The 26,088-nt window shown below is 53.0% G+C and overlaps 1 protein-coding gene across 1 annotated transcript in view; it reads right to left on the minus strand.

The window, feature by feature from the left end:
• Nucleotides 1-26,088, minus strand: part of sipa1l2a (signal-induced proliferation-associated 1like 2, genome duplicate a) — a 68,195-nt gene that overhangs the window by 18,829 nt on the left and 23,278 nt on the right. The window contains 9 exon segments of the mRNA XM_084709062.1: nt 1,898-2,172; nt 7,125-7,701; nt 8,274-8,431; nt 9,631-9,734; nt 9,833-10,007; nt 13,327-13,515; nt 15,416-15,543; nt 18,119-18,358; nt 18,361-19,880. Coding sequence (XP_084565188.1) covers nt 1,898-2,172; nt 7,125-7,701; nt 8,274-8,431; nt 9,631-9,734; nt 9,833-10,007; nt 13,327-13,515; nt 15,416-15,543; nt 18,119-18,358; nt 18,361-19,636 — 3,122 coding nt within the window. The 5' untranslated portion in view covers nt 19,637-19,880.

Consider the following 26,088-nt stretch of genomic DNA (forward strand, 5'->3'; position numbering starts at 1 on the left):
TCGGACTGACTCTCGGACTGACTCTCGGACTGACTCTCGGACTGACTCTCAGACTGACTCTCAGACTGACTCTGCCAGGCCACACGGTGGAACCTAGATCATGGATGAGAGCCACTACACATACACATATGTTTCCCACACAGACTAATTTGTGGGGGTGCGCCACAGAATCAACACTGGCCGCCACATATAGCGCTTCATAAAAACACTATTTAGGTTAAAATACGCAGCGTATTCGTTCAGCTGCATTTCCTTTCCCTGCTCTCCCTCCGTCTCTCTGTCACTTACCTACGCCGTTCTAGTAAGACAGACAGCTAGTTATATCAGCGATATAGCTGCCCCCCCCCCCACTGCGCGCACACACACACACACACCTTCACAGGACACATACACACACACCTTTCTGGGTCTGTACTGAGGTAGACTGTCTGAGGGTCTGTACTGAGGTAGACTGTCTGAGGGTGTGTACTGAGGTAGACTGTCTGAGGGTGTGTACTGAGGTAGACTGTCTGAGGGTGTGTACTGAGGTAGACTGTCTGAGGGTGTGTACTGAGGTAGACTGTCTGAGGGTGTGTACTGAGGTAGACTGTCTGAGGGTGTGTACTGAGGTAGACTGTCTGAAGGTGTGTACTGAGGTAGACTGTCTGAGGGTGTGTACTGAGGTAGACTGTCTGAGGGTGTGTACTGAGGTAGACTGTCTGAGGGTGTGTACTGAGGTAGACTGTCTGAGGGTGTGTACTGAGGTAGACCGTCTGAGGGTGTGTACTGAGGTAGACTGTCTGAGGGTGTGTACTGAGGTAGACTGTCTGAGGGTGTGTACTGAGGTAGACTGTCTGAGGGTGTGTACTGAGGTAGACTGTCTGAGGGTGTGTACTGAGGTAGACTGTCTGAGGGTGTGTACTGAGGTAGACTGTCTGAGGGTGTGTACTGAGGTAGACTGTCTGAGGGTGTGTACTGAGGTAGACTGTCTGAGGGTGTGTACTGAGGTAGACTGTCTGAGGGTGTGTACTGAGGTAGACTGTCTGAGGGTGTGTACTGAGGTAGACTGTCCTACCCAGAAACCTAGACTGAGACAACACAGAGAAGGCAGAAAGGTTAGCCAGCTCTCAGAAGAGACACGGCAGCTGTTCTGTCATCAAGACGCTCTCCTAGTTACAACACTGTCTGTTCTCCTAGTTACAACACTGTCTGTTCTTCTGGTTAGAACACTGTCTGTTCTCCTGGTTAGAACACTGTCTGTTCTCCTAGTTAGAACACTGTCTGTTCTCTCAGTTAGAACACTGTCTGTTCTCCTGGTTAGAACACTGTCTGTTCTCCTAGTTAGAACACTGTCTGTTCTCTCAGTTAGAACACTGTCTGTTCTCCTAGTTAGAACACAGTGGTTCCTTCCATCCATTGTTAAAGCACAGAAACAAGAAGCCCTGTTCTTTTCCTTCAGAGTAATCACCTTGTTGGCAGCTTCAGAGCTACATTAACTCCAGGAAAATTCACATCTTAGTGTTTTTCTATGCAAATCGCTTTCCATACAGCACAGAGGAACATTTGGCACAGTTCCATGAGAAAGACTGAAAATGTTCTTTCTACTCCTGTTTGCATCTCTAATGGCATCTTCAGCTCCTACGATAACAAGTACATCCATTCACACAATCATTACGCCTGCATGTGATACTGTAGGAGCTGCCTGCATGTGATACTGTAGGGGCAAGCAGAGGTACACCTGAGGTCTGCATTCAGGATTACCTCCTGGCATGGGATCTAGTTAGCATGCTGTCTAGGATTTACTGATGACCTCATTTCAGATGTGCCGTGACTTGGTGATCACAGAGAGATCATCCTGCAAGTCAGGGAAGGTGTGTGTGTGTGCGCACGTGTGTGTAGGTTCAGTTCCAGCAGCTACCTGCGGGGGGCGCCGTCCTGGTGTGGCTGGATGATGACCACCTTGACGCTGACGGACGTCCTCAGGAGGTCGATCATCTGCTCGTGGGTGAGGGTCGCCACGGCAACCTTGCAGATCTCCACCAGCCGGCTGCCCTGGCGAAGCCCCGCCTTCCAGGCGAAGCCAAAAGGCTCCACATCCGCCACCACGCCCTCAAAGTTGACGTGGAACCCCAGCTGGCCCAGAGCGTTCCTCCGCAGGGTCATCTCCGACGTCTCACAGCCCCGGGTCACTATCTGGAGGAACACAGACATGAGAGAGCAAAATAGAATGCAACAGAGGCATCTGAATCCTTGAACAAACAAACAGTTCACTCATCCGCCCCCGCCCCCCCCCTCCCCCCCCCCACACACACGCGCACACACACACACACACACATGCGCACACACAGCCAGGGTGAGGAGGGGAGAGCAGGAACGAGCCTCCTCGTGCTCCTGTGTGCTAGTATAAACAAAGACAAAGAAGCAGCCTGGGTGTGTTTGTGTTGCTAATCTAAGGAAGACATCAGGGGCTCACAGACACAGCCTAGTATGGCTCACAGACACAGCCTCGTATGGCTCACAGACACAGCCTCGTATGGCTCACAGACACAGCCTCGTATGGCTAACAGACACAGCCTCGTATGTCTCACAGACACAGCCTCGTATGGCTCACAGACACAGCCTCGTATGGCTAACAGACACAGCCTCGTATGGCTCACAGACACAGCCTCGTATGGCTCACAGACACAGCCTCGTATGGCTCACAGACACAGCCTCGTATGGCTAACAGACACAGCCTCGTATGGCTCACAAACACAGCCTCGTATGGCTCACAGACACAGCCTCGTATGGCTAACAGACACAGCCTCGTATGGCTCACAGACACAGCCTCGTATGGCTCACAGACACAGCCTCGTATGGCTCACAGACACAGCCTCAGAGACACAGACACAGGAGGACAAAGGAGATGCGAGGGGCGGGGAGGACAGTGTGATGAAACAAACACACTCTTGCTGCTGAGGACACTGGCAGCTCAGAGGTCAACAGGTCAGGCGTTGCATGTGTGGTTCAGGGACTTAACACAGACACTAAGACACTTAGTAGAGACATTTAGACAAGCCAGTCATAAGCAGTATTAGCCAAACTCAAAAGTTGAAGCTAGTGTTGGTTGGAGGGCTGGCTCGTGTCCAGCGAGAAGCTGAGCTGTCCTCTAAAGTCCTTTATCCAGTGAGAGCTCTTAACCAGCCAGCCACGACGCAGCCACAACAGTCAGAACACAATCACAACACGGTCAACACCGTCAGAACACAGTCAGAACACAGTCCAAACACAGTCCGAACACGGTGAGAACACAATCACAACACCGTAAACACAGTCAGAACCCAGTCGGAACCCAGTCAGAACACAATCAGAACACAGTCAGAACACAGCTGCAGCCCGGACAGAGAGCCAACACATCCCACTGGCTCCTGAGGAGGTGTTAGGGTTAGTGGCTCTCACACACACACACACACACACACACACAGTGCCTGTCAACATAGCACTGGACCCTGAGACAACTATAACCCAGCTCCACATGAGAGGCCATGGTGTGGGATGATGGGAGTCCCAGCTGGACCAGGCTGTTTCCTGGAAGCTGATCCCAGGCCAGAGCTGTCATAGTGGGGCAGACCTGGCAGTGACAGGGGAGGTGGGGGGGTCATTTACTCACTGCCTGGCTGAGCTCTATAAGGCCTTTAGCAGAGCACACTCAGCCACACACGTGATGAGATGGACAACTGAGCAGCTGTAAACACAGCCTGGCCCGATACACAGCCTGGCCCGATACACAGTCTGGCCCGCTACACAGTCTGGCCCGCTACACAGCCTGGCCCGCTACACAGCCTGGCCCGTTACACAGTCTGGCCCACTACACAACCTGGCCCGTTACACAGTCTGGCCCACTACACAGCCTGGTCCACTACACAGCCTGGCCCACTACACAGCCTGGTCCACTACACAGTCTGGCCCACTACACAGTCTGGCCCACTACACAGCCTGGCCCACTACACAGCCTGGTCCACTACACAGTCTGGCCCGATACACAGCCTGGTCCACTACACAGCCTGGTCCACTACACAGTCTGGCCCACTACACAGCCTGGCCCGATACACAGCCTGGTCCACTACACAGCCTGGCCCACTACACAGCCTGGCCCTATACACAGCCTGGCCCACTACACAGCCTGGCCCACTACACAGCCTGGCCCGATACACAGTCTGGCCCACTACACAGCCTGGCCCGATACACAGCCTGGTCCACTACACAGTCTGGCCCACTACACAGTCTGGCCCTATACACAGCCTGGCCCTATACACAGCCTGGCCCACTACACAGCCTGGCCCACTACACAGTCTGGCCCACTACACAGCCTGGCCCACTACACAGTCTGGTCCACTACACAGTCTGGCCCACTACACAGTCTGGTCCACTACACAGTCTGGTCCACTACACAGTCTGGTCCACTACACAGTCTGGTCCACTACACAGTCTGGTCCACTACACAGTCTGGTCCACTACCTACCACTCAGTCCTGCAGATGGAACTGCGTGTTTGCTGATATTGTCGGCAAAAAAAGAGAAAAGAATCAGCTCTAAAATGTTTTGTGGGACAACAAGTTAATCTCCTGAACGGTGCTGTAGATTAAAAGACCCCTCCTACTCAGGAAGCAGTCTGCTCCAGGGTTTACCAACCTGAGGGGCTCCGGCAGCTCTCAGGTGAGATGACCTGCTACAAAAACAATTACTCTGTATGGCGCATCGAGGACTGGCCGAAATTGAAATTGTTCTATGGGTCAGGGGTTGCAGACTGGTTTGGGTTTTACCCCTTCAGTGTGCTACAGAGCACGGCAATACGGGATAAATCAAACAGCCATTCGATGGAAACTCATTAAATAATGGCTCTATAAATGCCCTCACGGGGGAACTTGATTCGACCCACCCAGCAGATTAATGTTCCTTTGTTCCCTTCACAGCGTCCTGAATCTGTGGAGGATAAATCTGATAGGACACTCATTATCCCACATGAAGGATTTGAGGGTTCTGAATTCATTATGATAATAGAGCTGGCTTCATGACATCCAACACAGAATCCTGAAGGATGGTGTCATGTCTATTTCCTCTTCTCGTAGTTTCGACTGCCTGGCCATGGTGTACACCACAACCTGACAACCTCACATCACATCCTCAACCATGAACATGAATACTGCACCTTCAGAGGGACCTGCAGTGGTCAAGTAGCTAACCCTGTTAGACACAGACAGGTCCTCCAGTAGCTAACCCTGCTAGACACAGACAGGTCCTCCAGTAGCTAACCCTGCTAGACACAGACAGGTCCTCCAGTAGCTAACCCTGCTAGACACAGACAGGTCCTCCAGTAGCTAACCCTGCTAGACACAAACAGGTTCCTTCAGACCAGCGTTGTCTCTGTGCCTCTGCAGTGCTCCTACAGTCCTGGAAAATGAGAATCTAGGGTTTCTGAGCTGAGGCAGACAAGGGAGATCCTGCTAAGGGGGAGCAGCCCTCCAGGAGAGCAGTCCTCCAGGAGAGCAGCCCTCCAGGAGAGCAGCCCTCCAGGAGAGCAGCCCTCCAGGAGAGCAGCCCTCCAGGAGAGCAGCCCTCCAGGAGAGCAGCCCTCCAGGAGAGCAGTCCTCCAGGAGAGCAGCCCTCCAGGAGAGCAGCCCTCCAGGAGAGCAGCCCTCCAGGAGAGCAGTCCTCCAGGAGAGCAGCCCTCCAGGAGAGCAGTCCTCCAGGGGAGCAGCCCTCCAGGGGAGCAGGGCCTGATAAGAGGACCTGATCAGAGGGCCTCTCTGGGCTTTAGCGGTCTGCTCTCTCGTCTCTGCTGGTTCACATTAACTCCCGTACCACGTCACATGGACGGGCAGCGAACACACCCAGCCGTGATGATGGGCCGACCCCTCTCCACTCAACTCAATGGATTTTTAACTTCACTTTAATTCGCTTCGAAAAACTGGATGCGTGGGTGAGTGGACATTACTGTGAGAGCAGATTAGCACAGCTAATGAGAGAGCGATATTCCCTGGCTCATCAGACATGCTAATGTATCCTGCTGTGTCCTCTGGGTGCTGGGGCACTGTAGACGAGGAGGGTGTCTCTCTTCAGCGCAACCAGGTGAAGAAGCTCTTCAGGAGAGGACGTCTGTGAACAGGGCAGGGATGACGGGCAGGGCTCTGGTCTGGAGGTCTCTAGGGGGCTTTAGGGGGCTCTAGGGGGCTCTAGTGTGTCAAGGAGACTGGAGGTAGATCCAGCCCAGAGGGAACATGATCGAGGCTACACAGCAGGACAGCCAGAGGGACAGAGAAGGTCACAACAGCCTCCCCATCACATGAGCACAAGGAGAGAAGCCTCCCTTCTGCCTCACTAGAACGTCCTTTCAGGACATGAACCTGTCAGGGTAACTGAGGCCCGAGCTCCTCCTCTCCCAGCGGGGGATGCAGGGTGTCAGGAGGGTGGTCCTGACGTCAGCAGAACCCTCTCACAGACAGCTGACCTCCTTTACAACCAGGAGGGCAACACAGGCGGGGATACAGATCCCAATATTCCAGGACATCAAGAGGCTCCAGAGCTTATTCTCAGAACACTGAAGCATGAGGAGATGCCAGACAGAGGCTTTTTTTTCTCATCATGCTGTTCTAGATCTTCCAATAAAACAAATCCTAAAAAACTCAAGTGTGAGTATTTACAGAATGATAACCCTATCAGAGAGCATGATCTGGAGGATTAGATAAGTGACAGTCTGGATACATGCAGAGAGCAGGTGGAAGGAATCATTTACTGTACTCTCTATTCATCAGAGGCAAAGAGCAGTTCTGAAACAGAGCCAAAACCCACAGCCGATTTGCCACAAAGAGGGAGAAGCTTTCTTCTGATAGGCTAACCCAACAGCAGCAGGTTTACTGCTCTGGATGGAGGAGGTAGGAGGCTTGCTGTACCCCGTGTGTCAGATAAGCAGGCCAACCCAAGAAAACACCAGTCTAACGTACAAGTATGTGCAGTATTTTCTAATCTGATACAACCCTTTAAATGAGTAGCCAGGAATTTCTGTCTTGTGGCTGTCTAGAGTTTGGATTGAGAGTGTGATTCTGCTGCTGTGAAGCGTCTAAGTGCTAAACCATGCTGACAGCAGTGAGAGGATCCAGATGGCCTTACCTCCAGCCTCTGGACCATCTCTCTGACGTCGTCTCCACAGCTGTCGTGGGCTGCCAGCAGGACACACTCCCCGCGCTCGTAAAAGATCTTAATGCTCATGATCCCCGAGGTCCAGCCAATCACGTCGCGGCAGGAGCAGTTGAACACCACGTTCCTGGATTCCTCCTCGATCAGGACGATGAACTCGTTGGAGATGGCGAGCAGGCAGTCCACGTCGGCCGACTGTCCGAAGTCTCGTGCGCTGACGCTCCAGGTGATGGCGCCTACGCTGAGCAGGTGAGCGTTCCTCCTGGGCCGGGTCTTTTCCTTCTTCTTGGCTCCCAGCGTTATGAAGCTGAACTTCACCGCAGCGTCGATGGTGGCCGTGCTCACACAGCTCTCTGCCAGGTCCCTCAGGTACTCCTGCCGTGTGCGCGTTGCCATGGCGCGGAACTTCTCCGACTTGTGGGCGGCGTTCTCTCCGTTGATGACCTTGGCCAGCAGGAAGTCCCGGAACACAGCCGACTTGGGGAAGGTCACGCCCTTGGGAAGGGGGGGGCCGAAGGGGGGCACGTCTTTAGACCGCGACACGGCCACGCTGGGGAGAGACAGGAAGTCAGCAGCAGGAAGTGTGTGTGTGTGTGTGTGTGTGGGGGGGATCTCAAAAGGAAGATTTAAAAACAAATGTATATATTTTATGGAAAAAGTTCATTTTTTCTTTTTTTTATGGTTGAAAACATATTTTCTAAAAAAGGTGGTGTAAAAAAACGTCAGCTTGTGAAATTAAAAGCAACCGGATAAAGAGAAGGCAAAACCTTTATCACCCCTTCAAATGAAGCTGCTCTCAACCTCAAGTGGAGATGTTTAGCATCAGAGATATTTGTGTGAAGACATCAGAGGTAAACAAGTTCCTCTAAAACGACACTTCAAGAGTTCTCTCATTCCTTGCTACTTACAAAAACTGGCGGCTTGAATCGATGCATCGATCCATTTCAGATGGTCTTTGCGCCCCCCCTCCCCCTCCCCCCCTCCCCCTCCCCCTCCCCCCCTCCCCCTCCACCCCCTCCCCCCCCTCCACCCCCCCCCCCCCCACACACACCTCCTCAGCAGAGCAGGAACAGCTTTCACACTGCCAGGTGTGCTGCGACAGGGAAGCCTCTTTCCACCTACCTGTAGCAGACGTTCTCGGTGCAGGGGTTGTGCACTTTGACGAGGACGAACACGTGCTGGAAGTGTGAGCGGATGTTCTGGGGGGTGAAGGGCAGCGAGCCCGGCTCCTGGAACACGATGGTCACGATGTCGTTGCCAATGTGTCTTTTCCTCAGGAGCTGCAGAACGCAGACGGGAAAAAAGAAAACTGAAAAAAAGGACATGGATTTGTGGTGGTCGTAGAGAAAGTGTCGACAGAGCATTTTCTGTTTGAAACTGCCTGTATCCTGCTGTAGGTGAAGGGAGGGGCTAGCACTACAACCTTCATTTTGAGAGAGAGGATGCCACTAGAGCAGTGAAATGGACCCCAGCATCTAATCCACCAGCACAGCACAGGATGGTAATGAATTGTCACTGGCTTCTATTGCAGCCCTGTGAGCAGCACACCAGATCATTCAGGGTGCCGTTGTTCAGTTCTATTAAGTCACTGAAGTTCATCCAGTCATTTGGGCACATCCAGCTGTGGTCTGAAAGACTCTTGGCAGCTGGAGGCAGAGACATCATGACCAGATGTTACGGAAAATCAATATAAAACAACTCAGGGATACTGTACCAGACACACTGTAACCTAAACTTCATCCTGCTAAATCTATTTCGTTTTTACACTTCAGGATTTGGCACGGCAGGCAGCCTGTTGGAGCGGTTGCCATGGAGAGCAGCCAAAGGGGCACATGGGTGGGGGGGGGGGGTGAAAGGGAGGAGAGGGTTAGCTCTTCTCAGGCTGGCGGAAAGATTAGCACCAGGGATTAGATGCTAATCCCAAATACTCAAATGAAATTGAAGGAGTAATAAGCAAAGACTGGTAATCCAGACCACTGAGGTTGACATTGGGGTCTCTCTCTCACTCTCTCTGTCTCTCACTCTCTCTGTCTCTCTGTCTTTTGGGCTAGTGGCTGGGCTAGTGGCTGGGCTAGTGGCTGGGCTAGTGGCTGGGCTAGTGGCTGGGCTAGTGGCTGGGCTTGTGGAGCTCTGTCACCAGGTCTTCATCAGGCCATCTCCTGCCAGGCCGCCACCGGATCCAATGAATCCTCCTAATTAGATCAACATGGAGCCCCGTCTAATACGACACCAGGCAGAGTCGCCGTGGGGACGAACTGATGAAAAAGGAAAAGGGAGACAGCCAAGGGCACGGTTGCCACGGCAACGCTCCCTGGTTTCGCCGGGTCGTTACGGAAACAAAATGAGGTTTTGGGAAAGATTGACAGAAACCTGGTAGACATCTGGACCTGTCTGTATGTGTGTGTGGTGTGTGGTGTGTGTGGTGTGTGGTGTGTGGTGTGTGGTGTGTGGTGTGTGTGTGGAGGACTGTAGGACTCACCTGCTGCCTGTTGTTGGGGGTGTAGGGCAGCAGAGAGGACACATGGAACATGAGCTCATAGTCCTTGTAGGTGGTGTAGAGAGAGTGTGTTCCTGTAGAGTCAGCTGAAGAACAGGAGAACAGGCAGGGTCACAATGTCTGTCAATGCACTGGGTCTGTAGGAGAGAGTGTGTGTGTGTGGGCCTGTATGTGTGTGTCGTACTCTTGTTGTCCAGCTGGGCGCGGTACTTGGTGAAGCCCTTGAGACGGACCCTCTGTCCCAGCAGGTCCAGGAACTCCTCCAGCGCAGGGCCTCCGCTCTCGTTGTTGTACATCTCCTCCTCACTGCTCTGCCCCGCCCTGCAGTACAGAACCCCCACCTTGTGCTGGAAACTCAACTGGGAGCACACACACAGCGAGAGAGTACAGTTCACACACACACACACACAGAGTACAGTACACACACACAGAGTACAGTACACACACACACAGAGTACAGTGCACACACACAGAGAGAGAGAGAGAGAGAGAGAGAGAGTACAGTAAGTAGTGTGTTCTGAGGTGAAGCTGATCTCTCACACTAACGCACACATGTCGTACCTCCACACACCCCACCAGCAAATCACTCTTCCTCTCCCTGCTACCAGGGGAGGAGACAGGGAGAGTCCTGAGGATCAGGGTCACATGTCAACTTCCCTCACCGAGCTTCTAATCCTCCCAAACATACACTCGATAGGTAAAGCTAACATTCATTCCATTCTAGGTTTTAGCCGTGGCAGCATAACAGTGTGTGCGTTAATCACAACTTAGATTGTTCAGGACAGAACAACAAGCTAGTGGACCACCTCCCCCTGTAGCAGCTCTCTATCTCTCTTTCAGAGTCACTATCATCTGGAGGTGACCTGAACACAGTCACTATCATCTGGAGGTGACCTGAACACAGTCACTATCATCCGGAGGTGACCTGAACACAGTCACTATCATCCGGAGGTGACCTGAACACAGTCACTATCATCTGGAGGTGACCTGAACACAGTCACTATCATCCGGAGGTGACCTGAACACAGTCACTGTCATCCGGAGGTGACCTGAACACAGTCACTATCATCCGGAGGTGACCTGAACACAGTCACTATCATCCGGAGGTGACCTGAACACAGTCACTGTCATCCGGAGGTGACCTGAACACAGTCACTATCATCCGGAGGTGACCTGAACACAGTCACTATCATCTGGAGGTGACCTGAACACAGTCACTGTCATCTGGAGGTGACCTGAACACAGTCACTATCATCTGGAGGTGACCTGAACACAGTCACTATCATCTGGAGGTGACCTGAACACAGTCACTATCATCTGGAGGTGACCTGAACACAGTCACTATCATCTGGAGGTGACCTGAACACAGTCATCTCTCAGCCATGAAGCTGCTCCACATCCAGCCCAGCCAGAGCGGAGCCTGGTCACTGCTGCAGGGACTACTTTCTCTCTCCAGCCCCTGAGCTAGGGCCCAGTGGGGCTCAGCAATGGGCTGGCTCACTCAACAACACTCACTCAGCCTGTCCTGTCTCCTGAAGGGATACTGGAGCCCGCTAGCACACACACTTCTGCACACACACACTTCTGCACACACACACTTCTGCACACACACACACTTCTGCACACACACAAAAGCATACAAACTCTAGGTCTGGGTGATATTCTGCATGATCAACATTTTGCGACATTTGCATCTGCATGATCAGGCATTTCTGTCTCTCACAGCTACATTCAACAGACAGAATATTTTTCCCATTCCCTCAGATTTGACTGGATCTGAGCTTTAATCTAAAGCTTCTGGTCTGAATGTCATCATTTTACCCACTCCAGCACATCAGAGGCCAGTGGAGCCAGGAGCCAGGCACTCCACCTCTAACCCTTCTCTCCAGCACCGCCAGCCATTCATGATGAAAACAGAAGCAAAAACACTGAATGTTAATGTGACCCAGCCTCCTCTCCAGCTCTGGTGGGAGCTGGTAGGATCTCAGCCAGGGTGTGGCGCTAGACGCCTCCCCCGGGCTGGACTCCAGGAAGCTTCTCATCCAGGAGCTCCAAGCCATGGATTCAGAGTCTTAGGGACTCCCCTACAGTAGCTCTCATTTGTTATTCAGTGGTTAACATGCACACTGCTGTACCAGGGGTTATGTTTGATATCCCAGTGTCTGTCTGTCTGTCTGTCTGTCTGTCTGTCTGTCTGTCTGTCTGTCTGTCTGTCTGTCTGTCTGTCTGTCTGTCTGTCTGTCTGTCTGTCTGTCTGTCTGTCTGTCTGTCTGTCTGTCTGTCTGTCTGTCTGTCTGTCTGTCTGTCTGTCTGTCTGTCTGTCTGTCTGTCTGTCTGTCTGTCTGTCTGTCTGTCTGTCTGTCTGTCTGTCTGTCTGTCTGTCTGTCTGAATCTCATACCAAGATGTGTGGGAGGTGTATAGCGCCAGGCAGACTACAGTGAACCAACACCCACGTGCAATATCGACCAGCAGGTTTTTGTCTACAGGCTAAACTCCCTCTAGCTTCTATTAAGTACATTAAGATGCTATCAGAGACGCCTGCATGACCTGTCTGGTAAGCGTTCTGCAAATGCTATAACACACTATAATACTGTATTAGAACGCACTGTGATACTGTATTAGAACGCATGAACAGACAAAGGTGTGACAAAACAGGAGCTGTCTGAAAGTGTGTGTGTGTGTGCGTTATATTTGTGTGTGTGTTACAACTCACGAGCTCTCCAACTTCTAGCTCAGGGGTTCAAACTTTTGGGGGCCAGGGACCCCTTACAGAGGTGGACATTTTTTAAGGACCCCCCCATAATCGTAACACCCATACCCTTTGTGCTCTTAACTGGACACAATATGCTTTTTTATTCCTGTAAATGGTCCCCATCTGTAGGTTATTATGTATTTTTCACTTTTTAATGATACAGTAACATTTTCCAATGTTATAATTTATGGGAAATTATTTCGCGGACCGCTAGGGGTCTGGGGACCCCACTTTGAGAACCACTGTTCTAGAGAACGTCCTGGACACGTTCCATGATGAGACTTCCCCCTGTCAGTTGCAGGCTGGCTGTTGCTAACAAACCCAACTCCTCTAATAAGCAGGAGATCCTCTGACCGTCAGATGATCACCCATCACAGCGCCCTCCTTCCCCAGTCCATTTGTCTGTTTCATTAAAAGAGAAATTAAAGGGCTTCAGATCACACAATGGGGGGATTTTCTTCAGCACCGGCAAATCCGGAGGATTCAGGCCGCTACGAGTCCATTCAGAGAGAGATAATGCAGACAGCCTCCCCAGCCATCCTTGCAGAACAGCTAATCAGCCGTCTGGCCAGACCAAGTGAGTTGTCAAAAGGGTATTACTCAGGGGCTTGTGTGCATGTCTTCAGTAGAAAGAGCGTTTCAGAGAAATCGATGTCAGACACTCTGGGATTCATATTGATTCACCTTTAGTGTGATGCCCCTCCCCCCAACCCTTAGAGACTCACCCCCTGCTCAAGCCCCTCCCCCCAGCCCTTAGAGACTCACCCCCTCCTCAAGCCCCTCCCCCCATCCTGAAGAGACTCACCCCCTCCTCAAGCCCCTCTCGCCAGCCCTAAGAGACTCACCCCCTCCTCAAGCCCCTCCCCCCAGCCCTAAGAGACTCACCCCCTCCTCAAGCCCCTCCCCCCAGCCCTTAGAGACTCACCCCCTGCTCGTCCACTTTGAGGAGCTGTTCAGGGACCTTGGGGGAGTTGAGGGCCAGCCTCAGGCAGGAGATGTTGAGCTCTGGGATCACGTACTCCAGAACCTCCTTCAGAGGCAGGCCACGAGCTGTGCCGTGCCGGGCCGAGGAGGGCACCGCGTCCTCCAGGATCGCCCCGCGGAGGGTCGTCAACTACACGGAGAAATGGAGTGAGAGAAAGACAGTCAATTATTATTAGTAGTCTTTTTTGCTCAGTGTCTGAGATGTGACTAGTAACTGCAGACTGTTCCTGAAATACTGTTAGAACTCAGCACTGGTTCAGACCTTGAACATTGATTGGTTGACAGCCGTGGTATATGCCACAAGTAAACCTTTTCACAAATTGATTGATTAGTGATATTACTGCATATTGATTGATAAGTGATATTACTGCATATTGATTGATTAGTGATATTACTGTAAATCCCCTTGGATTATCAGTAAACGCGGTAACTCGAGAAAATACAATTAATTGTATCTCTACTGAAAACCAAATATCCACAGTATATTCTTTTTGTTGCTAGTTAATTCAAACAACTGTGCCAACATTGTCACTTTGGCTGTATCTACTTTGGCTTTATGCAAATGACAGGGATCCGTATTTTCATGGGGAACATCGGCCCTAACCCAGGTCTACAACTTCTCATGGGGAACATCGGCCCTAACCCTAACCCAGGTCTACAGCTTCTCATGGGGAACATCGGCCCTAACCCTAACTCATGTCTACAGCTTCCGGTGAAGTTAGAAACTTGACTTTTAACAATCAAAGAAATATATATAAAAAACACTTTTAATAACCAGAACAGCCTATGAGCTTAGCTAATGAGAACAATGCATTCTGTTCTGCATAACGATCTAATGCTATGAATCATCTCACTCGTGATTATTTTAAGTTGATATGAAGTGTGAATGTAACAATTACGATCTACTTTGACATTCCTCCTCTATTTGGGGCATCACTTCTCAGCACCATTCAGCTGGTTCATTCACCACAGGCCCTTGCAGGCTCCAGCCTGCTAAATATTAAAGACAGGCTAACTGTGTAGTGGATGTTAAGTAGTGTTTTACTTCCCACCCCCCCATTAAGATGCCAGTACAAATCGACCCAAATGGCATTAACCCCCCACCCCTCCCCCTGGATGTGAACTACATCCACACACCAATCGTCACTCATCCATTCAGCCTGGGGCTCTAACCACTAGCAGTCAATGACTCTTACAGAGCATCTCATCTAAAAGGCAGATTCCTGTTCACTACTGAGTGAGAGAGAGAGCGGTAGAGAGAGGATTAGAAAGAGGGAGAGAGAGAAAGGTGTTTGGGGCAGACAGACATCCCTGTGATTGGCTAGTTTAACCTTGCCTGTGTCTATGACAGCCCACATCCACTGTTCTACCTGGAGAGGAGCTTCAAACTAACACTGGCTTTTATTCTGAGTGACATCTCTCCTGTCTGAGGCATCCATCCCACCTGAATTATTCAGGACAGGGCCCTCCAGAGGAAATCACTGAGAACATTGATCTGAGTGTGTGTGTGTGTGACAGGAGGACTGATTCAGATTTTGTGGGTGGTTGCATGCGTGCATTTGTGTATGAGTGTGTGTGCTTATGTATGTGTGTGTATGCTTGTTGGTGTGTTCAGATCATTTCAGTGCATGTTTGGGTACAATTGTGTGTGTGTGTGTGTGTGTGGACAGTTGTCCCTATCCTCTGACACACTGCATCAGTGTGCTTGACTTGGCTGAGTGAGAGGAGCGACTCCCTGACCACATCAGGGGGCAGTGGAGCAGGGGAACACGGAGGTCTGGGTGGCTTCCATTGTACCGAGCTGACCGTCCTCTACACTGGGTTTCAACATCCATTAGCACATTTAGATGTTTTATCTCTACTCTTGCCACATGATTGTGTTCAGCTTCTGGTCTGCACCTCTCTGTGTCTCTGACCATCTCTGGAGGAGAGGAGCCCTCGCTAACCTGCTCCTTACAAGGGTTCTAACATGACGTGATGTTCTGAGCCCACAGCACAGAGCAGACCCTGCTGGAGAGAGGCTGGGCTACCTGACTGGTCCTGAAGGTGACCCGGTAGTTGTACTGCGTCCCATCTTTCCCCTCGTCCAGCTTCTCCCTGCGGATGCTGACTGCCACAGGACCCAGGTTCTCGTCCACGCCAAAGTAATTCTGGTGCTCTGGAGAGACACATCCAAATGTTAGATTTTTTTATTAAACATCAGTTGTTTTGAAATCCGAACAGAAGACAGTTTTAAACAAACCTCCCACATCGAACACAGGTACAAAACACAAATTTGATTCAAATAAAAAATCCAGTTGGTTCTGTACTCCAGGTAGATGATGATGTTGAAGTGCTGCTGGTTTCATGGCTGAAGAGGGGCATAGTGCTGCACAGGGATTAGACAGCCCAGCAGGGAGCCAGGGGGGATTTGAACCCCCCCACATGGTCTCTGACCCCATTCTCTTTGTTATGGTAACAAAACCTATTTTTGTCGACCGCCGCTAATATGCTGGCTCTCAGAGATCGAAGTGTATTTTCAGGTTCAATACAATTTGGAAGGGTAGCAGGTGAGGGGCAAACATCAACTGTGTCTTGAGATGACTACAGGGGAACATCCTTAAACTAGGTTATTAAAGATCTGGAGAATGACGACAGAAACATACTCTTTCCCTTCTGCCCTCTCTCAATAAGTGAGAGAATGCAGGAGGGTGTGTGTGTATGAGACTGTGTGTATTTGAGTGTATGTGTGAGTGTGTGTCGTCATGCAGATAAGAGGGGCAGTGACAGGAGCTTTGTTTTACACACACACACTCACACACACGCACACACACACACACACAGAGCCTAAAATCAACAGTGTCTAATCCAAGTCAGAGCCATGATGACTAGACTCAACAGACATCAAGGTCAGAGGATGTGGGAGGTGTCCCTCTAGCTGCTCTACCAGAGAGGTGAGGTGTCCTCATGTCTCTGGTCTCTACTGAGCATGTCAGATCTGGCATGTGGCTGCAGTGTCCTCCAGGGGATGACAGGACACACCAGGAAAATCAATACAATCAATCCTGAAGCCGGCGCGATAAAAGCCTGCTCCGGAGTGGTGACATGGTGTGTGTCTGTGTGTGTGTGTCTGTGTGTGTGTGTCTGTGTGTGTGTGTGTTATTGTCTGGGGGGTGTTAGCAAGAGAGGTCTTCTTCAGCAGAGGTGATGAAAGATTCTAAATTAAACATACTGATGCTAAAAGCGTGAGGTATATTCCGTCTTTAAACTGTGAAGAAGGAAAAAACATTTTGAAAAACACTTTTGACACTTGGGCACCTTGAAGAAAATGGCACGGACTAGATTGGTTATGTATTATACAATCTGGGTTTAGGGTTGGTGGTTAATAAGTTAACGTTTCATTCTAAAATGAGAATTATTTGAGATAATGGAACACATTTAAACAGGTTATGTGATTATCTAAAATTGGTTTTGGTTCCTGCCTGGAATCAGGCCAAATTTCCCAGCAAATTTCTCCTGTAATATTAACGGACAGTGGGGTTAAATGTTAAATATCTGGACTGGCTCCTGCATTCCAATGTCTGCTTTGACTCGGCAGCAATTGTCTCTACGCTGCTACAGCTGTGTTGTTTTTTTCCAGAATATGTGCTCAGATTTAGCATAAACACGTGATAAAACTTACATTTGAAGTGTGGTGAAGTAGGACAACGTTTTTTGTCACCGGGTGCCATGCTGGATCCTAGTATTGGAGCTCCAATGATGCTGGCTAACGTACCCAAGTCAGAGTTCAGGGTTAGGTTCACAGTTTGTTGAACCCACTTTCTGGAATACCCCCCTGCTATACTCTACTGTACTCTGCTTTAGGCTTCTCTGCTCTCCTCACTGTGTGTGGGGGGAAAACCTTTGAAAGGTAAAAGAAAATATATTTTTAAACATGAGTATCTGTACTTCTACTTGAGTGAAGGATGTGTGTACTTTTGCCATCTCTGCACACACACACACACACACACACACACACACACATTCAACAGTGTCCTGAATAAGTTCAGGCATCTTCCCAATGTGAAAGGTGGAGCAGCTGTTTTGGGGAGCGTGGATGGGGGCTGATGAATGGGTAACCCAATATACTGAGACTCCCAAAAACAGACAGGAAAAACCAGACACTCTCACACACTCAGTCCACTGTGATGAGCTGGGGGGGTGGTGTGGTTGAGGGCTGGGTCTTCTACATTCACACACATAGGTGTTTTAATGAGGAGCACTGGGACCTTGCTGTGGTTTCATTGACCCTCAGGTTCCATGCGAGGGGCGCTTACACACACACACACACACACATACACACACACACACACACACACACAGCTCTCCCAGGCCCCAGGAGGAACAGCTGCAGTGCTCCTTGTCCTGACTAATCACAGCTCCTCCAGGGGCGCCTTCACAAGGAGAACACGACCGCTACCCTCCCACACACTCTCACACCCAACACAGGACTTCTATTGTTCCTGCCCCAATATCTTCTCAGGCCCTCTGGAAATAACTAGGTCGTCCAGTTATATGACTCTCCAGAACAGAGGATCCTCCACTTTGGATGAACTCCTCTCTCAAGGCTGCAGACAGCACACCCAGCCCTGGCTGAGAGCAAGGATCTGTGTCCAGAAGGGAAGCTCAATAGATCCTGAACAGACCCTCATGCAGCTCGAGTCATCCCCCATGTTGGGACATGCAGACGGCTGTGCTGGGTCAGCGGCTCTTACCTTTCCCATAGAAGTACTTGTGGTAGTAGTAGGCTCCCAGGTCGATGTGCTCGATGATGTAGCGTTTGACCTTCTCTCTGTGGATGGGCTGGTTCTCCCTGGGCACTTCCAGCACCGACACGCCTGCGTTGGTGCAGTGGGAGCTGAGAGACGACTCGAAGGAGCAGTTCTCCCCCGCGCCGCTGTAGCCGGCGCTGTTGGCCCGGGACAGGGAGATCCTGCGCTCCCCCTCCCCCCCACCTCGTTCCTGAAGTGGGGGCAGCTCAGGACCAGGTCGTTGCTCTTCCCATCCCCCTCATCTGCATCCAGGTTCTCCTTGGGGTTCAGGTCCTCCCGGCTGCCCATGGGAGACTCAAACACGGGGTCTTTTCCACTGCTCCCTCCCCCCACCACGCCTCCCTCTGCCCCAGCACCGGCCCCAACTCCAGCCCCAGGCCCGGCCCCGGGGCCCTGCTGGTACTGCGAGGCGGCCGAGGCCCCCGTGGTGGTGTTCTTCCTCTGGCTGAGGTTGGCCCTGCTGGCCACCGCCTCACTGATGTTGAACAGCACGCTCTGCACGTCGTAGTGGGCGAAGCACTTCTGGAAGCCCAGCGTCCGGGGCTCGTCCTGCTCCAGGGACAGCCGGAAGGCGTCGCTCTCGCTCCTGATGCTGCGCAACTTCCTGAACAGCGACGTGGTCTCAGACGAGTCCGACTGTAGGCGCCTCATGAAGCTCTTGTCGCGCTCGCGGCCGTAGAGCAGGGAGGCGTCCACGTAGTCGTAGTTCCCCAGGCGGACGATCTCGCCGCGGGCGATCTGGGCAGCGGTGAGCAGGCTGGGGGACAGGGCGGTGTCGTAGCGCAGCAGCTCTGGGAACCCCAGCGGGGGGCTGCTGCGGGGGTTCAGGCCGTCCACCCGGTAGCCCCTCAGCATGGTGAAGAAGCCGTCCGCAGCCAGGCCCTGCCTATCGATGGAGGACGTGCTCCCGTACTCTCGGTGCAGCGAGGCCCCCGTGTTGGGGTTGACTGCGTTCTGGTCCATGATGTCCTCCGAGTCGATGTCGCTGATGGTGACGTCGCTGTTGCTGCGCTGGCGGATGGGGTGCAGGGCCCTCAGGGGGGACTGGCTGAGGAGGTCACTCAGGGAGTACTGGGAGTCTGGAGGAGGGGCGTCGCCCTGCTCTGCTGCTTCTCCTGATTGGTCTGCCCGCTGGCCATTCTGAAACGCAGCGATCACGCTCTCGTAGTTTGGCCGCCCGTCCCAGTCCTTCTCCCTGGGGGGCCACTCTGTTGCCCGGGCTCGCACCCCCATCTTGGGCATGGCCGGGGTGCCGTTGGTCTTGCCCCCTCCGTCAGGGTTCCCCGGGGCGGGGGCCCCGGGGGCCGGGGGGCCCATGCTGCCGTTCAGGGCTTTCAGCTTGCGTCTCACCTGCTCGTCAGCCTGCAGGGCTCTGGATGCGTCTCCCAGGCAACCAGACGCGTCTCCCGGGCAACCAGACAGCTTCCACACGTGGTCCGTCTCAGGGCTGACAACACTCATATCCTGCAGGCAGCCGCACGGAGCGCTAAGTCTGCAGCCCTCTCCATTCCACTGTGTGACTCATGGAGAGGGAGAAGGCAACCAGCCAAGTCAGCACAAGTCCATCGCTCGCCGTGCGCGTCTGTCACCTGGATGGACAGGAGTCTGGATGAGAGAGACGACTGTCTGAGAAGCCCTGAGCCAGGACGATTCTGCTCCCCTCTGCAAGCCCACGCGGGACCCCCAACAGCTGGAAGAGTTGGATCTGCCAAGGAAAAGACACAGGAGCATGTTGAGACAAGGCTGGGCCGTCACCAGCCCTCTGCAGGACAGGACTCTGAGAAGCAGCATTTCTTAAAATGGCACAGCAATACAAGACATGTGGGAGTGCATTTTCTATGTAAACTATCGACACCGTCATGACCGAATCAACTCCCATTAAGGAGGAAGGATGGTTGTGGATTGGGAGGTACAGCATGAGGGCCGCTACTGAGGCATGCCATTTACACCAATTAATGAGTGCACTTTGTGACCAGTCTGCAGTGTTCTGGGTGTATAAGGAGATAGCTGCACATCTTAGTGCTTTAGGTCAATGTTTTGCAGATGGTGGTGGAGGGATCTGTACCAAGGAGAGTCCAGATGTTCACCCAAACGTTCGGCAGTTCTGTTCTGATGGTTCATAGCTAACATCATCTAACCCACAGTTCTGTTCTGATGGTTCATAGCTAACATCATCTAACCCACAGTTCTGTTCTGATGGTTCATAGCTAACATCATCTAACCCACAGTTCTGTTCTGATGGTTCATAGCTAACATCATCTAACCCACAGTTCTGTTCTGATGGTTCATAGCTAACATCATCTAACCCACAGTTCTGTTCTGATGGTTCATAGCTAACATCATCTAACCCACAGTTCTGTTCTGATGGTTCATAGCTAACATCATCTAACCCACAGTTCTGTTCTGATGGTTCATAGCTAACATCATCTAACCCACAAACACAGCCTCTACAGGAGGGTCACATTTACATTCAGTCATTCAGCAGACGCTCTTATCCAAAGCGACTTACAGTAAGTACAGGGACATTCTCCCCGAGGCAAGTAGGGTGAAGTGCCTTGCCCAAGGACACAACGTCATTTTGCACGGCCGGGAATCGAATGGCAAACTTCTGATTAATAGCCTGACTCCATAACCACTCAGCCATATGACTCCCCTAAGCTGGTGAATATACCCACAAACCTCTACAGCAGGATTAGCTGGTGAATACTTAACATTTAACAGCGGCACAATTCACATCCAGACAAAGACGGCATGGATGACAAAGACGGCATGGATGATAAAGACGGCATGGATGATGAGAACAGCTGGCTCTGTGTGACCCCAGGCTAGAACACGGCGCAGTAATGAGCGACAGACCGAGGACACACGTCTGGTTTCCTCCAGGGAGGGATGCCAGACACAATCACACACTCTCCTTTTCTATCAAGAAAACAAGCCAGAGCTGGCGTCTACACCACCTGCTATACAGAACCGAGCTCACATACAAGGTGCATAGTGATACTGACTCTACCTAAAAGGTAACAGGGTTGTAACTTGAACATGTCATTAGTATATAGGTGCCAAAGATTCTAAGATGCTTCCTGGGATGAAGGGGGCTAAAAGGTGGAGGCAGGGGACTGGAGGCAGGGGGCTGGAGGCAGGGGGCTGGAGGCAGGGGGCTGGAGGCAGGGGGCAGGGGGCAGGAGGCAGGGGGCAGGGGGCAGGGGGCTGGAGGCAGGGGGCTGGAGGCAGGGGGCTGGAGGCAGGGGGCAGGAGGCAGGGGGCAGGAGGCAGGGGGCTGGAGGCAGGGGGCTGGAGGCAGGGGGCAGGAGGCAGGGGGCAGGAGGCAGGGGGCTGGAGGCAGGGGGCTGGACACCTGCCTCCACACCACAACAGGGTAAGAGGTCGACTTGATGTGTTTTCCTTGTTTCTGCAGCCTGTGGTCGACCACACTGCTGACACAACCTCACAAACCATCCAGGAAACTCATCACAGAAACCCACACGCTTCAAACTGCTCTTGTTTCTCTGCAGTCAGGATTCTAATCCCCCATTAATGACACGATCATTGCTACAATGGGTGTGAGGGTGTTGTGGGCTTGGCCCAGGCCCAGACCAGGCCCCTCTCCCTGGGCTGGGCCTGGCAGGTCTGCAGCCTCTCAGACAGGCTCCAGACAGCAGCAGGCTGTGTGTATGTTTCTCTCATTCAGCAGGATAAACAGGCAGGAGGAATATGTGTCCTGCATCAAGATACGCAACACACACAGCAGACACAACACACACAGCAGACCCAACACACACAGCAGACCCAACACACACAGCAGACACAACACACACAGCACACCCACACACACAGCAGACACGTCTGTACACCATCTAAACACCCCTTCTGGCAAATGTTTACTATGATATCAACAGCATGGTAAACAATGGAAGCAGAGATGACTGTGAAGCTAACATGTCCCTCCTCTCCTCCTCCCTCTGGTGGTGACTGTCACACCTTCTGTCCCAACAGGAGGGACAGACGGACAGGGGTCACGTCAGTAGACGGTGAGTGGGGAAGGGACGTGATATGAATCTGATTAGTTGTGCCTGCAGGAAGCAGCGCTTCCTGTGTCAGTACAATAAGGAAGAAGCCCTCAGAGCTCCTCAGAATAACATCATACATCTGGCAGAGAGGGGAGGGAGGGGGGAGGGATAAAGAGAGGGGGGAGATAGCGTGGGGGGAAGGAGAAGGAGGAGGAACAAAGAGAAAGAGAGGGATGAAGACAGACAGAGAGAGAGAGAAGAGTGTCCACTTTAACAAGCTGCACCGTTTGACTCCACGCTGGCTGCATCCAGAGAGATGTATCTAGACCCTGTGAGAGAAACCCTGTTGTGAGGAACCCTGCTGTGAGAGGAACCCTGCTGTGAGGAACCCTGCTGTGAGGAACCCTGTGAGAGGAACCCTGCTGTGAGGAACCCTGTGAGAGGAACCGTGCTGTGAGGAACCCTGTGAGATGAACCCTGCTGTGAGGAACCCTACTGTGAGGAACCCTGTGAGAGGAACCCTGCTGTGAGGAACCCTGTGTGAGGAACCCTCCTGTGAGAGAAACCCTGTGAGAGGAACCCTGTTGTGAGGAACCCTGTGAGAGGAACCCTGCTGTGAGGAACCCTTCTGTGAGAGAAACCCTGTGAGAGGAACCCTGCTGTGAGGAACCCTCCTGTGTGAGGAACCCTGTGAGAGGACCCCTGTGAGAGGAGCCCTGTGAGAGGAACCCTGCTGTGAGGAACCCTCCTGGGTGAGGAACCCTGTGAGAGGAACCCTGCTGTGAGGAACCCTGCTGTGAGGAACCCTGCTGTGTGAGGAACCCTGCTGTGAGAGGAACCCTGCTGTGAGGAACCCTGTGAGAGGAACCCAGTGAGAGGAACCCTGCTGTGAGGAACCCTGCTGTGAGGAACCCTGTGAGAGGAACCCTGTGAGAGGAACCCTGTGAGAGGAACCCTGTGTTCAGCTTGCAACGACCTAACCCTCTTTCTACACCCAGGTCGAGAGCAGGGCTGACGCGCTGAGCCAGCAGTGCAAATAACTTCATTAACGGCCGCACTCAGGGACACGGGCTGAGGGGAAACACAACATGGCAGACGAGCTGCTCTTAATCCCCAAACACAACAGCAGCCTCCCAGCAGACGAGAGCTGGGAGTCACACACAGATTAGTTTGAGGGATTCCAGCCTGACGTGGGAGCCAGGGCTCCAGTAGCTATCGTGTTACCTCCTGACAGTGACTAACTACGCAGCGCTGGCTGAGTGGAGAAGGCTCTGGTTGTAATACATCACACTGGAAGCAGGTCTCTCTCTCTCTCAGCACCAGAAGGACTGGGTGGAGTCAGGATGTGTTCACAGCACAGCCCTGTGGGAGGAGAGAAGGGAAGGAGAGGATGGGGGGAGGAGTGAGGAGAGGGGGGAGGAGTGAGGAGAGGGGAAAGGAAGGGGTGAGAGGAGGGTAGAGGTCCGGTCCAGTCAGTGTTTACAGTCTCCGTCTCCAGGCCTGCCTCTTAGGGGTCACGCAGGGGTGAGGCAGGGGGTGAGATGCTCCCTATTTCATAATGAGACAGGATAGAGTAAACCTGAGAGCATGGTGGTCCCCTGCATACCTCCCCTACCCCCTACCCCCTCCCTTCTCCCCTACCCCCTCCCCTACCCCCTCCCCCCTCCCCCCTCCCCCCTCCCCCCTCCCCCCTCCCCCCTCCCCCCTCCCCTACCCCCTCCCCTCTCCTTGTCTGTTACTTTCACTACGACAGTGATTAATGAATACACTTGTACTGTGTCTGACACAGACCCCCCCATACAGTTACAAGCTCCTTGATCAGCAGAATCAACCTTCCCAGTGTGTGCGTGTGTGTGCGTGTATGTGTGTGTGTGTGCGTGTATGTGTGTGTGTGTGTGTGTCAAGTGTATGTGTGTGTAGCAGCAGCTGCAGGCTGTTCTGACTGGGTAACATCTCATCTCTGGAGTCCTGCATAGATATCATCAACAACAGAGGGAAGCTTGAAAAGAAGAGAGCAGAGAGGCAGAGAGAGAGATAGAGACAGGGAGAGGCAGAGAGAGAAAGGGAGAGAGTGAGAGGAAGAGAGAGGGAGAGAGAGGCAGAGAAAGAGAGGGAGAGAGGCAGAGAGAGAGAGGCAGAGAAAGAGAGAGAGAGAGAGAGAGAGAGAGAGAGGGGAGAGAGAGAGGGGAGAGAGATAGAGAGAGGCCTAATTACATTGATGAACTCATTTTCTGTCTCTGCGTGTTGGATTGTCTTTCATCTCCCTCATCCAGAGATTCTGCCAGGTCTTAAAATAATCCTGTGACATTGTGGCCTGATTACAGGCCATCTCATACGCAGGAGGAACGTCCTGCACCCTGCCAGCACATCCCCCAACCCTGCCAGCACATCCCCCAACCCTGCCAGCACATCCCCCGACCCTGCCAGCACATCCCCCAACCCTGCCAGCACATCCCCCAACCCTGCCAGGGCACATCCCCCAACCCTGCCAGCACATCCCCCAACCCTGCCAGCACATCCCCCAACCCTGCCAGCACATCCCCCGACCCTGCCAGCACATCCCCCAACCCTGCCAGGGCACATCCCCCAACCCTGCCAACACATCCCCCGACCCTGCCAGGGTACATCCCCCAACCCTGCCAGCACATCCCCCAACCCTGCCAGCACATCCCCCAACCCTGCCAACACATCCCCCGACCCTGCCAGGGTACATCCCCCAACCCTGCCAACACATCCCCCAACCCTGCCAGCACATCCCCCGACCCTGCCAGCACATCCCCCAACCCTGCCAGCACATCCCCCAACCCTGCCAGCACATCCCCCGACCCTGCCAGCACATCCCCCAACCCTGCCAGGGCACATCCCCCAACCCTGCCAACACATCCCCCGACCCTGCCAGGGTACATCCCCCAACCCTGCCAGCACATCCCCCGACCCTGCCAGGGTACATCCCCCAACCCTGCCAGCACATCCCCCAACCCTGCCAACACATCCCCCAACCCTGCCAACACATCCCCCAACCCTGCCAACACATCCCCCAACCCTGCCAGCACATCCCCCAACCCTGCCAACACATCCCCCAACCCTGCCAGGGCACATCCCCCAACCCTGCCAACACATCCCCCAACCCTGCCAGCACATCCCCCAACCCTGCCAACACATCCCCCAACCCTGCCAGGGCACATCCCCCAACCCTGCCAACACATCCCCCGACCCTGCCAGGGTACATCCCCCAACCCTGCCAGCACATCCCCCAACCCTGCCAGCACATCCCCCAACCCTGCCAGGGCACATCCCCCAACCCTGCCAACACATCCCCCAACCCTGCCAGCACATCCCCCAACCCTGCCAGCACATCCCCCAACCCTGCCAGGGTACATCCCCCGACCCTGCCAGCACATCCCCCGACCCTGCCAGCACATAGGCGTGAAATTGTGAAATGAGACTACTGGGGGGTAATAATATGAAATGCTTCTCCTGGGGAGGGAGTGTGTCTGGGGTCAGAGGCGGCCATGTTTGTTTAGCCCCGCCAGGTGAAGTCTGCCTAGCAACTCAGCGCTCTGGGACGGAGAAGGCCTGTGATCACAGATAATTATGTTTAACAAGCGTTGGTGGTACAACCCACACTAATGCTGCTGACTGCCTGCCCCGACAGGAAGCACTGGTTAAGCCCTGAGGAGCCGTGCCATCCAGAGGAGAGGCCGGCCTCCTCACCCCCACCCTGAATTAGAGGCCTAACAGAGGTCGGAGGCCAAGGTCATTGCTTCAGTGTTCATGGTTTCTGTCATGCGGCCAAGCGCACAGCATGTCAGACTGAGGCTTGTGGAGGGAGGAGGGCTGGAGAGCGCAGCAGCTGGCGGGCCGGGGGAGGCTGGATGTGTCCCACACTCTGGCTCCTCAGCAGGA

Source organism: Hypomesus nipponensis, chromosome 11 (assembly GCF_054491055.1).
Source record: "Hypomesus nipponensis isolate SF chromosome 11, ASM5449105v1, whole genome shotgun sequence".
NCBI lineage: Eukaryota > Metazoa > Chordata > Actinopteri > Osmeriformes > Osmeridae > Hypomesus > Hypomesus nipponensis.